This window comes from Schistocerca gregaria, chromosome 2 (assembly GCF_023897955.1).
Source record: "Schistocerca gregaria isolate iqSchGreg1 chromosome 2, iqSchGreg1.2, whole genome shotgun sequence".
Lineage (NCBI taxonomy): Eukaryota > Metazoa > Arthropoda > Insecta > Orthoptera > Acrididae > Schistocerca > Schistocerca gregaria.
Genome location: NC_064921.1, coordinates 91840704 through 91855525, shown reverse-complemented (window position 1 = coordinate 91855525; position 14822 = coordinate 91840704). Strand labels below are relative to the sequence as shown.

Genomic DNA, 14822 nt, shown 5'->3' with positions numbered 1-14822 from the left:
GACAGCATTGTTAGTGGCGATAGCTTCAAACAATAGGGCATACCAGATACTTTCTAGCCAGCTTACAAAAATACTAATTTCCATTGATAGGAGACTTTTTACTATAGCATGTGCAATCATGCCTTTTAATTAAGCTCTTGTTGTGGCTGACAAATATACAGTTACTAACAATGCACATATCTTCTGAAAGACAATGCAATGCAAGTTTCATTTATGTATAGTTTTTTTTCTATTGGCAGTGAAATGAGACCCATAACAGTAAACCATAAACAGGCAAACACATTCTGTACACTACGTATATCTTACTGAATGTTAGCAGAAAATATACAGAAATAACGATAAATCTGTGCCCTTAACAGCCTATCATGTAACAGTAAAATCTATTAATTAATTGAAAACATTAATTAAAATGTTCAATTCAGTTTTGCAGAATTATTAATGAAAAGAACACACTTTTCCAATCACATGAAAATTCTTGTTTTTGTACAATGAAATTCATACATTCATTAATGATACTTAAGGTTTATCTGTTATTCCTCACATAACAAACATTTAAATCAAAATGGGGCAATCAGACTTACCGAGAAAATAAGAGAAACTTACAACATAGTGATACACAAAATTAAAACCAAATTACCACTGTTAGCCAAAACTGAATTCATTTTAGACAATGAGGAGAGATACCCTCACTGCAGGAAGTCATGTTAAGACATGCGACATGCAACAAGAAGAGACAGCAGATCACCCATTGTTTCAACATTAGCATGAAATAATGTGACAGATTGTAACATAAATAAATACTTTAAAAAAATTAGTCTTAACACTGGTACTTAATATCTACACATTTTTCATGCGTAAATTTACCAATACTGTATACTATTTCTCATAAGCTAAATTCATTTATTGAATAACTGGTATGTTTACTTCTGCACATTTTCATTCTGTATGACATTTATGAACAAAAACAAATTAATAATAAATATCATTATTGTATCTTGAGGAACAGTTCTGGCTGAATGTAAATATCTAGGAGTAAAGCAGACTGCTCACACAATAGCAGTGTCACTGAGTCATTGAGATGCTGACACGAAAGAGCATAAAAACTTTTCTAACTTTGAAAGAAATCCTGTACGGGTGTGTACATACATGTGTGGTGTGCCCCCCCCCCCCCCCCCCCATATACACACATACAAAGGTTTTCTTCCAAAAGATAGCAAAGTTTTCATTGTCTTTTGTGTGTGCCTTGAGACAACTCAACACTTCATTATCGTATCATACTATTGTCATTACTCCATCCAGTATTTTTTATTATCGTATCTGTGTAATTTGAGGTTTTTCTGGTATACTATGATTTTAAACTGCTCTTCAGCATTTTGCTTGGTAGTGTTGCACAGATAATGCAACTTGGCAGAATAACAAAGAATAGCTAGAAATTGTATAATGTATCTATCTGTCAACTGAATTACCTCACATGTAACATCTGCTTCATTAATTTCAACTGTCATGATGTATAATGACATAAGACATATCTGCCAATCTGAATTTTATTTCATTACAATAAAAAATGCTTTTATAAACTCCTAATTATGATTTTTACAACTTTACTTGTGCATAATATATTTTGCCACCTATTGCTGATGCTATATAGCTTTTGATAGACACTTTTCATAATAAAATTAGTTCATCAACACAGTCTTTCCCCTTCACCTTTAATTTTGAAGAGATATATAGTAGAAAGACATTTCAGTACTTTTTTGTAGTACTCTCTATTCTGTTTAGGCCTTCCATTGGGGATGGAAGTCTTCACCTGGATGTGACTTTGAAGAAGAGGAGCAAACAGCACATCGCATAACATTTGAATGTTCCCTTGGAGCATTCAAAAGGACAAAGTAACGATGTAAGGCCTTTACAATTTGTCTGTAGAAGCTTCTGACTGGATTTCTAATCTGAACTTACAGCCATGAACCCATTACGAACTTGAGATTATGTATACCTGTGTAGAAATTTATATATTTGTTGTAAATAGTTGTCTAGTATTTCTCCTTTCATCACGTGATAAATAAATAACTGTTTTTGTATAACATGAACTTGTGAGAGGACATAGTTAAAAATTTTCTTACATTCACAATGTATAGTACAAAAATCAAATATTTTTGAACAGTCTGAAGCATCTTCAAGCATGTATTTTCAGAGGTACTGTCAAATAATCTCAAACACTTGTATGTTTTTACGGCTATCAGCCTTTTAACTTGTTTGAATCTGACTGACATGATTTCTCCTCCTATGTCATTCTCTTCATTTCATAATGACATTTAGACTCGGTGTACTCAACTAATTGCTGTATATATTCCAGTCTCTGTTTTCCCCTACAACGTTTCGTCTTTATGGGCCATCTAAACCCACAGAAGTTATCCCTTGATGTCTTACCCTGTCCTTTTCTTGTCAATCCTGGAGATAATTTCTTCATATTTTTATACGCTTAATTTTCAGTACCCTGTTGTAGCATCACACTTCAGATCTCTTCCTTTCTGGTTTCACTTCCATACATTAATGTACTTTAGACATATATTCTCAAAAATTTCTTTCTCAAATTATAAGCTGTGATTGAAACTACTAGATTTCTTTTGGCAAGAAATGCTCTCTTTGCTTATTCTAGTCTGCTTCTTACAACCTTCTTGCTCACCTGACAAATACTCCAAGCTAACAGAATTCCTTCACTTCAGGAGGTTTGAGCTCGCACAGAGGCTTACCAGCAATGTTTCTTCCTGCAAACCATTCACAACTGGAACACAAAAGAGGTGTGTGTTCAGTTGTTGTCAAGTCTTCGAAGTGAACACTCAAAAGATGAATTCATGCAATCCAGATACTGATGGCTCCAGTATGCAATGATCAAAATATCTGTCTGTACACGGAGTGCATAGGGGGCCTGAAGATGGCATTATTGAGATGCTGAAATTGGCTATCTAAATAAAACAACTACTCAAAGCATACTGCTATTTGGTGACTTTCCTTGGTAAACACTTGTCTGTTGGTCTTACATTTCTATTGCTCTCTATCTTTTCTTCTACAAATTATACACTACCCATCTTTTTCAACAACATATATTGTACTGCCCCAAACATAAGCAGCACCCTTAATTCTGAAGGGGAAAATGAGAGAAAATTGGCAAGGAAACATTTATGTCATACTACCAATGTAGATAAAGAACACAAAACATTCAGCCTTGTAATCATAATCTTTACTGATGTCACTCTTAACTTCACTACGGGTATTTGTTTGACTGCTGTCAGTATTTTCATCTCTCTCCTTATAAAGTTCATGGTCTTTGTTACCACCCAGCTCATTTGGCATGCAGCTCTTCTTAAACACTTTGATGATAGCATCTGGTGATACGTGCCATGAAGAGAGAATCTCATCACACATAAGGCTAATTGACTGAATTTTAATCTTACCTGCAGGTGTCAACGAATGATCTTCTAAAAGCCAATCAAAATATGGTATCTGAGATGGTCTATAAATGGCTGGTTTATGACATAAAGTACATGTAGTTTTAAAGCCATACCTTCAGATGTAATGACTATGTCTGTCTTTGACGCAGCAATTTTATTCTTTACTTCAGGTGTGTTGTGACCTTCAAACAGATCCAACATTAGCTCTTTAATTGAGCAGCACATCAGGTCTATAATTCCAAGCAATAGCTGGTAAATTATCTCTAAATCTTTTCAAAAATGGAAAATCCGAAATTGGATAAAAATATGAATAAGAATAGATTACTATCCACCGCATAGAGGAGGCGTTGCACAGCAGAAAGACACATTTAAAGGTAGACTGTTGAAAAATATTAGCTTTCAGATGAACTCCTTCATTAGATGAGAGAGGAACACACACTCTTTAAACATGAAGAACTTATAAAGACATAGCCACAGTCATCTCCAAGCACTGTGGCACCACTAACACATTTTTAAAGAGTCTACTTTTAAATGTGTCTGTTTGCTCCTCAACGCTTCCTCTGCATGGTGAGTAACAATCTATTCTGATTAACTTAATTCTTTTTTCATCCACACTTTTTTCATCCAAACCAACCTCAGAAGGAGCGGTCCATCTCTGGCCACACCCAAACACACTCTCTGAGCCACTAGGCCTCACCCAGGTAAAAGTCGGCGACCGGAAGTGATAAGAGTGTGACGTCAGCGATAAGTGGCCTGACAGGAGCGGTCAGAGCTGCAGCACGGAGCATCATCGCTCTGCGAACGTCGAGGAGTGTGGAAGCTTAGCTCTGGGCGTTCACTGGATGTTGGCTTGCTATGTTCACATTTTGTTAATGTGCCTCAGCAATGCCTCTGCAACGTGGTTACCATCGTCGCTGGTGGCGCAGTTCACCTATTTACAAGACATTGAGGACCACTGAGAATGGTCTGGCTGGACAGTCTAATAAGCAACAACTGATGGGTGGTCCTAATGTGTTTCGTCGACTATGAATGCAGTTTACTTGTGATGCAGTTGTATGGGGCAAGCACACAGACTATGGTGGCTTTGAAGCTTTTCCAGACACTAATATTTTGGCCTGGAAGACGTGGCGTATAGCAGAGAGTACATGGATCCTTGCAAAAGCCCCTTATGGGACTTTGGTGACAGACAAGTCATTTACTCTGTCTACAAGAAGAAAGAAGCTCAATGCAGACGAGTATCTGTTCATATGGGCTAATGTAGGCTATGGTAAATGTAAAATAAAGATTACTGGTGACTGCATGTTCTATTATTGACAATAAATTTTCCTTATCTCCTTTCCTTATCTATCCCTTATACTTCCTATCAATTTTATTAATAAGCAGCTTGTGAGGGTAATCCTTTCTTTTCCCAAATATTTTTGTATTTCCTTCTTTTGTTGCTCAATTGAAGTATTTGTCTGTTACCCCCAATTTCTTCAGTTACTTTTCTCATCTATATCTATACTCTGAAAACCAGTTTGAGTAACTCTGTCACTTTCACCATTTCCTGTTCCAGTCACGAATTGTTTTGCAGGAAGAATGACTAGCGGTAAGCCTTGGTGTGGGCTCAAATCTCCTTAATTTTACCTTCATGGTGTTTTTGCGAGATATATGTTGGAGGACGCATTATATTTTTTGAGTCTCTAGCTCTTGGAACTTTAACAGTAAATCTTACCATGCTGCAGAATGTTTCCCTTGCAGTGTCTGCCTCTGTAATTGGCTGATCATCTCTGTGACACTTTTGTGCTTACTCAATGAATCTGAAAAAAGTGCATTACACTTCTTTGGCTCTTCTCTATTTTTTTCTATCAATCCTATCTGGTGCAAATCCCATGCTGATGAGCAATATTCAAGTATTGGTTGAACATGGATTTTGTAAGCTATCTCCCTTGCTGGCAAACTACATTTCCTAAAAATTCTTCTACTGAACATCAATCTGACATCTGCATCTCTTGTGATTAGTTTTATGTGGTTGTTCTACTTTATAGAGTGCTGTGTAGGCACAGTCCTATATATTTTGCGGAAGTACGCGAATCCAGTAACTGTACTGGAACCATGTAACCATATGATAATAGGACTTTCTGTCTATGTGTAGGCAATACACTACATTTGTTTATCTTGAGGATCAACTGCCAGTCCCTGCGCCAAGCTCTGATCCTCTGCAGGTCTTCTTGCATTTCACTACAATTTTCTAGCTTTGCAAATTATCTGTATAAAATGGCATCATTTGTGAAAAGTCTCATGCTCTCTTCTGTTTGTTATTAACTCCCCAATTCAGCCATGCAGCTGTCTGATACTCTCCTTAAGCTCATGTTTTGTGCATTAGGTGGCAGTGTGGAATTATATCACATGCCTTACAGAAGTCAAGGAACACAGCATCTACACGGAGGACGATATCTACTGCGTTCTCATATCTATATTTGTCTGCCCATCTTATGTAATTACCCTTTTTAGAGATGTCAAGTCTTTCTCAAACGAATTACCCACTGTCATATTTACTCTCACAGTAAATTCAGCCACAGAGAACTCTGACTGTGGTCAGTGCGACAGAATGTCAATCCTAAGGGCCCAGATTTGATTCCTGACTGGGTCGGAGATTTTCACCACTCAGGGACTGAGTGTTGTGTTTGTCCTAATCATCATCATTTCATCCCCCCATCCATGCACAAGTCGCTGAAGTGGTGTCAAATTGAAAGAGTTGCATTCGGCGAACAGTCTACCCAACGGGAGGCCCTAGTCACACGACATTTGATTTATCAATACTTCAGTATCCCAATTGCTTATACATTGATTCTTCCTGATGACCCTTCAACATACTCCTGATTACTAAATTTTAATGAGAGTCTACACTAACTCCTGTGTAAGCTTAAAGTACAATGACTGATTTCGCTATCTCTGTTTCACCGTTATGTAATCATGTATTGCAGCAATTATCTGCCTGTGTCTCCTGGCCTTTTCCAAGTACACCACTTCCTCTTGTGATTTTTGAGCATTGGGTTTGCTATTACTAGCAGCAATTTAGTTTACTTCCCCCTCATATACTCTCTCCATCTCATCTTCTTCTGCTTCTGACAGCACCATTTATACCTAAACTATTGTTACTAGCACTGGTTGGGCTATAATTCTGAGGATAATAATCCTAATGCTGAATTATTTATAGCATTTCACTTTATGCCCCAACTTCTTATTCTCAAGAAATCCAACTCCCATTATAACACTTTCTGGTGTAATATAAATCCCAGTGGAAGCCAAAGACTTATAACTCAAAAGACACAAAGTCTTGAATATATGGTGTGTGCAGTGAAGAAGCACATTCAGTCTTTACAGTAAGCTCATTGGTCACTAAATGGGTATGCAACTACGTGTTACTGGATTCTGAGTGAAAAGCTGCTTTTTTGGTCTGGCTCTGAGAGTGCAAGTTTACTGTATAAACATTGCAAAGCACCCACAAGAAACACAACAGATACAACCTATGTGATGTCTGCAGTCCCAACCCAACAGCAAGGGCAATCCTTTAAACAGTCTGCCACTAGAAACAATTGAGAGTTTCTGCATCCAGATAACTAATCAAAGATGCAAGCAGCACTGTCAAATAGTGTGCTGGGTGAAGCCACTTTCTTATAAGCGGTATAAGGCAACAGAATGGAGAGTGTCAAGTGTTGTCTATTTTTACTTTATAGCTCTTTATCCCTTCAAATCTAGGCACCATCAAGGTCCCATAAACGAACAAACTTATTTGTCAAGAATGTCCTTATCTAGCCACAGATTTGTCAAACAAGCCTGCACACATACAAACAGAGTTTGTCAGTTTAACCTCATTTTGAAGCAGATGTTGTTCAGGTTCACAAGCAGAAAACGTCAGTTTCTTTTATTTCAAGGCAGTCCCTCTTGTAAGTTACGTGCAAAATATTGATTTTGTTCATAACCTCTTCCTTTATCATATATGCCTGGGAAAGGTATAATTCCTCTACCATTTTGGTAATAGTCAGTGTTATTTTGTTTTTATCCTTGATTGTAGTCTCCACAGTTTGGATCTCATGATACAGTGTGATAAACTGTAATAAAACAATTTTTCACTAAACATATGCAGCAAAACATCGACACAAACAACACTCGCTACCTTGTCAAACTTTCTGTCAATAAAAATTTCCGCAAACACGTCAAACATGACCTATTCTTGGCAAATGTGTCAAACTGCACTGTACATGCTCAAATGTTTGGCAAACATAATATAGGTTAACAAACTGTTTGATCATGCATGGAACCTTTATGTGCACTTCAGTTATGCTCATGGACTATCAAGTGAAATTTGTGACTGTATTATGGATTTTTTTGGTAAGGAGGATGCAAAAGAGTTGTCAACAGCCGTGTAAGGAACTTGGGTATGCCCTATGGAAGTATGTGGGACCTTTGCTGTTCATTATGTATACTAATGACCACGGAGACAGTATTAATAGTAACCTCAGATTCAGATAATGTATTTATCTATAGCGAAGTACTGTCTGAAAGAAGTTGTATATATATTGTCATATCATAATAAGATTTCAAAGTTGTGCAAAGTCAAACTGTTTTAAATGCCCAGAGGTGTAAAACAGTGCACCACAAAATAAAAATATGTAGAATTCTATGATTATAACATCAATGAGTCATAGTCGAAATTGGTCAACTCATGCAAATAGCCACGTGTAACAATTTGTGAGGATATAAAATGGAACAAACATGTAGTCTCTGTCGTAGGTAAAGCAAGTGACAGAATGCAGTTCACTGGTATAATATTGGGGAAATGCAATCAGTCTACAGAGGAGGATCCATAGAAAAGATTCATGCAACCCATTCTAGAATATTACTCAAGTGTATGGGACTCCTGTCAAATAAGAGTAACAGGGAATGTTGAATGGATACACAGAATGGTACCACAAATGGTCACAGATTTGTTTGACACATGGGAGAAATGCAGAAAGAACTGAACTGGGAGATGCTTGAAGACAGATGCAAACTATCAAGCGAAAACTTACTTAGAAAGTTTCTGTAACTAGGAATATATTACAACTCCCATAGTGCTAATGAGACAAGATTAGACTAATTACAGAATACATGTACTTGCATTTAACCAATTTTTCTTCCCGTACTCCATTCATGAATGGAATGGATAAAACATTAATAACTGGTACAACTGTATGTACCATCTGCCATGCACTTCATATTGGTTTGCAGAGAATACATGTGTATGTAGATGTCAATGTGTAGTGGCATCACACGGCAATCTTCAGCAATGACACAGCCACGAAAATGTCAAATTCTATCTCACGTCATTCCAGCAATTCCAATGAATCAAGTTTATCTTATTTGCTAGAGGACATCTTTCAGTTACTGTGTGAGCACCTGTAGGACTCAACTGGCACAACCTCTGCAATAACACAGAGTTTCTGATTTCAAAAACATTGGAGATCACAGTAACCAATTTACACTGTTTTCGGATGTCAATGCCTCAGGTAGTCTCACTAAATGCTGTTAATTGCAAGAAGCTAACACTAAACAGGGAAGCCCAGAAGGTGGTCCATCAGTCAGACTGCTCCTTACATTGTATGAACATAAAGAAGACTCATTCAGTGTACTCACACCTACTGCATCCTATCTGTGAACTTTCAACGATACTCAACAGCTGCCGATAGAAATAGTTTACACATTAGTGAGGATTTCAAAGACACATCTCTCTCTTGTATGCACCTCTATGACAAGTATAAATTTGGGAGACTTCCCTGCTGTCACCTGTCAAATGACAAAATTATTTTTTTGACTTGCAGCAGAGGGGCCCTCCCTTTCTTATTTATCTCACAGCTGACAGGGTGTTGAACCCTAATCCTACTTCCTTTCTTATTTAAGGAGTGTGACTGATAATATTGGTAATATAATAAGTATCTAAGCATGCATAATGCAAATTCAATGTGATCCAATTATATAAGGAGGACACAACACTGAAATCTATGCACCATGGATGATAACAACTAATATCTGTTATACTTACCATACTGTTCACAAAGACCTGACTCATTTCGTCTGAAGCCTTCAATGCACTGACACATGCCATTGCGGGAATGTTTCCCAACTGGCAAACATTCTTCATTAACTGGACAATCCAATATAATGCCCACTTCACAATTACGCTCTATGGGCTCCGCATACCGTGTTTCTGCAGCTTCCATGTCTCTGTTCGAAATGAACAATTAAGGTGAAATTCCCTTCTCAAGCAATATTCATTCAGAAGTGATGTACAGTTTAAAAACAGACTTACAAAAATTGGCTTAAGTGCACTTACCGTGTTGTGTGGATCTTGCAATGCATGCTGACATTGGCAATTTGTTGATGTTGGTTGTAGCAAATTAGGTGACAGTATACGACAATCAATGATAATCAAGGAATGTAATGATTTCTTTTGACAACCGATATAACTTGATTACATTTGTTTTCGATATGGAGTGTGCTGCAATAATGTTTGCTGATCTAAATATGTAAATTTTACGTCACTTACTGATTTTCGTATTTCTTTGGTGACAGGAAATATTAGGTAGGAAAATGACAGTTTGGTTGTGAGTTGGCTAGGCCACCGAATGTGTATGGAAGAAAACTCGATGTCTTAAAGGTCCAGCTGTTAGTGAAGCGTAGATAGGTAGAGAAGTGAGAATTTGATTGTATGTTGGTGACGCTACCAAATGTGAATGGAAGAAAACTGGTTGTGCTTAAGGACTGACCGGTAGCATAGTCTGAAGTCTACGTTAGTTTGGAATGTAAGAGTTTGCTTGTGATTTGGAAAAGCCACCAAATATGAATAATAGAAAACTAGATGTTCTGAAGGACTGACCTATAGTGTAACCTGAGGCCTAGGTTAGGTTGGAATGTGTATTTCGAAGTTTGCAAATGATGTGACATCTATGACAGATAATCTGCATTCAGGTCAGGCATATCATATTACCACTTAACAAATGAATGCAATTGTTGAAACCAGCTTGATGTCCAACTGCCAAGTGACACTGGTTGACAGCATAGTAACTGTAAACACTACTCACAGTTCAGCACACCACATTATACATGATACGACATGATTTCACAAGGCACCTGTGGAACACATGCCCCAGCAATAAACATCTTCTATTCAACAAACAAGAAGGTGATGCCTTCCTCACATGAATCACCACAGGTTATGAAATCAGAGTCCACTGCCATCAACTAGAAAGAACTGGTAAGAAATGACACAATTCCTCTTAAAAAGGGGGAGGGAAAGGAGGAGAAAAAATTACAAACACAACCATTAGCATAGCAGATTGTGTTGACCCTCTTTTGGGACAAAAATGCCATAAACTTGGAACTATTATCACTAGCGTTTCATACTAAGACTTCCTAAATCATCATCAGGAACGACGTGGATAGTTATCTGCAACTGTTTTGTTGCACCAAGAAGGAATATGCAACAACCCCAACAACCACAGACATTAAATTTGAATATTTCCATACTCCACAGACTTCTTTGCCTCATGATTTCTAGATGCCTGTACTGCTCAAAGAAGCACTGAGATAAACATATTTCAGACTCCCACAAAATTCTTTATATAGCTGTTCAGTAACACACTAGGTGCTGCATTAAGAATAGAAGAGTGAGTGTCAAAAAGTTACATGGCAATGTTTGGCGACATCTTGTGCAAGAAGAATAAATGTGGTTATTTTAATAGTGCAAGGCAAATGAATATGTGACACCACTAAACTGGTGGCTCAGCTAAGAAATTTCCAGTTTTATTCACAATAATCAACCTGGGTAGCAATCTTGTGTACACAATAAAAATGTTTCCAGGTTTTGCTTGAATTGTGCAATAGGGATTACAAGAATTAAATCAATAGTGCCAATAAAACTAAATTATCTGATTTTTATCATCCAAAGCATAATTAAGGGTACAAATGAGAATATATAAGCACATACTTATGCCACAATGACTTTACAATATCAGTTACTTTAATTTTATGCACACTATGTGATCAAAAGTATCAAGACACCTATTAGTGGACATTAATATGCGATGTACCATCCTTTGCCTTTATGATGACTTGAACTCTGCTATGAACACTTTCAATGAGGTTTATGAATGTCTGTGGAGGAATGACAGCCAATTCTTCTTTTAAGAGCCAAAACCCAAGAAAGGAAGTTATGATGGACACTGGAGTCTGGAGTGGAGTTGATGATCTGACTCCTCCCAAAGGTGTTCCATTGGGTTCAGTTCAAGACACTGGGCAGGCCAGGCCATTTCAAGAATGTTATTATCCACAAACCACTGCCTCAGAGATGCTATTTCAGGACCAGGTACATTTGCATGCTGCTACAGTCACTGTTACCAAATGTTTCCTCTACTGTATGTAGTACACCATACTGTAAATGCGTTTATATCTTTCCACATTAAGCATTTTCTTAAGCACAAAATGGGCACCATGCCCTAATGGTGAAAAACACCCCAAGTCCATAATATCACCTCCTGCATATTTCACTATTAGCACTGCACATGATAGCAGTTAATGTCCTCCCACAACTTGCCTTACCCAAATTGTTCCACCAGATTTCTGCAGGGTATAGCACATTTCATCAGATTCATCAAGCAAAAATCACTTGTCTCCAGTCATCCACCGTCCAGTGGCATCAATCTTCACCTTATCCCAGTGTCACTTAGTAATGACTACTGAAATAAGTAACTAATGAAGAGCTGTTGTACCCCTTTCTTGTTAGTTCACTATGCATAGTGCAAGATGGACTGCCAGTAGCATCTAGGAACTCATGAGTGATTCCTGCCACTGATTTCATGCAATATTTTTATAAACAGACTCCACAATGTTCAGTGGACCCTGTCTGACAGTGCATGGAATCATCTGGTCTTGGTTCAGTTGTGGTTGTTGCTTCGTTTCCACTTCACAGTCACATCACCAACAGTCAACTTGGGCAGCTTTAGAAGTATTGAAATGTCTCTCGTAGATCTGCTCTCCATGTTCACAAACCACTGAGCTTTCCTGACTGCCACCTTCTGGTGTTACTGCTTCCCTACTGACAACACAATACTCCTTGCCCCCTTTTATACTGGCAGGTCAATTCCGCATCACAGAAGTGTGTTCAGATATTGCTGATCAGATAGTGTACAAATACAGAGTGACAAGATTCCTAATCTTTTTTTAACTTTTACATATAGAGCTTTAATATCTTCCCCTCTCTCTCTCTCCCTTCCCTCACCCCCTCTCTCTTTGTGTGTGTGTGTGTGTGTGTGTGTGTGTGTGTGTGTGTGTGTGTGTGTGTGTGAGAGAGAGAGAGAGAGAGAGAGAGAGAGAGAGAGAGTTAGTAAATTGCTGTAACCTATAAAAGCACAATTTAATACAAGTGGGATAACATCCACCACTGTTGGTTTAAACACTTTATCAGTAATGACTGCAATACAAGTGCGAGTAGTAGACAAAAACAGCAGATAATTTAATGAGAATATTTACTTACATATCATTCTGAAAAACATCAATGTCACTCCAGGTATCAGATGACACTGGCTGAACAAGTACCATGCGAACATGGCTTCCAAACTGTGGCTCAGGACGGAACAATGGAGCACACATCTGATTGCTCACACACTCAATCTACAAAAGAAAGTACTTCATTAGCAGAGGCAGCATAGATCAGAAGTACAAGAGGCTAAAATGCAGTTAAAAATCTCAAATGACTGGAGAGATATCTAGTGAAAGAAGAGTAGCATGATTTTTTAAAATAAGTATTAGGTAAAATGGATATGTCACGCTTTCAAAATTATTGGCTAACTTGAGACATTACCAGTCTTATTCATAATAATCAACCCACGCAGCAACCTTGAAGTTACAGAACAGTTGAGCAAACAGGTTTAAAACATTTATAAAATGTTCTCAACTAAACTGTAGGTCACATGAAAATGATTATCAATGGTTACAACAAAACAATTAGAATATTAATTTTTTTAATAAAATATATTACTGATTTTCCTAAATCTGAACTAAATGTAGAAAGTCTGCTGCCTGAATACTGGTAAATTACAACTGTCACTGAATTCCTAGAGAATGACCAGGTTTTGCTCACATCAAGAAAGACTCATGGTAACGATGTCCAATCTTTTGCTGCAAATATTAGAAATGAGGGATATGCTCTCACCACCATGCTTAAGAGATGAACCATGAAGTTGAAACTGAATGCATCACTGTGACAACTGGAACATCATGATTGTAGCAATTTGGTCTAGTCACAAAGCAGCAGGTCTGCACCCGAATCCCCCCCCCCCCCCCCCAGGTTGATTGTGCCAAAAAACTAAAGAGGGCAAGGAATGTAGCTAAACAGATAACATTAAATTTCTGCACTGCAGATGAAAGCAGCAGCACATTCACAAATGAAAATCAGACACTAACCATTAGGTGATATTCTCAAGTATTATTTTCATTGCTTTTGAATGAGACCCAGGAGAAGTAGTAAAAAATTGCTCTTTGGAGGATGTTTTCTTACTCCAAAAATGTACCTTTTAATGGTCACAGAGTAGGCAAAACAAAAGGGGGGGAGGGGGGGAGGAGGAGGAGAAGTGATAAATCCATACACTCACACATACATCCTAGAGCCCACATTTTTCTGATATGACCTCCTTCTGTTTGCAAAAGTGAAAAAAAACTACTATGACTACCAATAATTCATCAGATGTCATTTTTCACATCTAATCAACTGTTTCTAGGCTAGTGACTAAATGATATACTGTGGAACTTTCACTAAGCTCAACTGAAGTGCAAAATTTGAAGAAGAATATTTTGGACAAAGAAGAGTTCCAGGCTTTTGAAAATAAAACATTTCCATTGCTTTAATATGCACATTAACTGGAGAGTGACTTTTTGTCATATTTTTATGTTAGGGATGTCACTGTATCTCACATGTTAGTGCAGCTGACAATTAATACACTCATTTTAAATTAGGTGGTTGTTAAGCAAGCTTTCTACCACATGAAGTGTGTGACACAATTTTTCAGCCACTAATTACAACTTGTTAGTTAAGTTGGATGGATGAGGTAGGCATTCTGTATGTCAGAGTGTGGAATGATAAGTCCATTAATCCAGTAGGCAGGTTTGAGAATTAGAAAAGGAAAATTGATGGGCTGAATTTAAATACCATGGGAATTGGTGAAGTGGGGTGGCAGAAAGAACAGGACATCTGGTAAGTTACTATGAACAGTATAATGAACACATTATCGCAGCCAAGATAAACACGAAGCCAACACCACCACAATATCACACGTTTGTATGTCAAACAGCCTGCAG

The 14822-nt window shown here is 37.6% G+C and overlaps 1 protein-coding gene across 2 annotated transcripts in view; it reads right to left on the bottom strand.

The window, feature by feature from the left end:
* Positions 1 to 14822, bottom strand: part of LOC126336403 (dyslexia-associated protein KIAA0319-like protein) — a 143478-nt gene that overhangs the window by 109539 nt on the left and 19117 nt on the right. For both annotated transcript variants that reach the window (XM_050000089.1, XM_050000090.1), the window contains exons 3-4: positions 13003 to 13139; positions 9514 to 9695 (exon numbers count right to left, since the gene is read on the bottom strand). In XM_050000089.1, coding sequence (XP_049856046.1) covers positions 9514 to 9695; positions 13003 to 13139 — 319 coding nt within the window. The remainder of the gene's footprint in view (positions 1 to 9513; positions 9696 to 13002; positions 13140 to 14822) is intronic.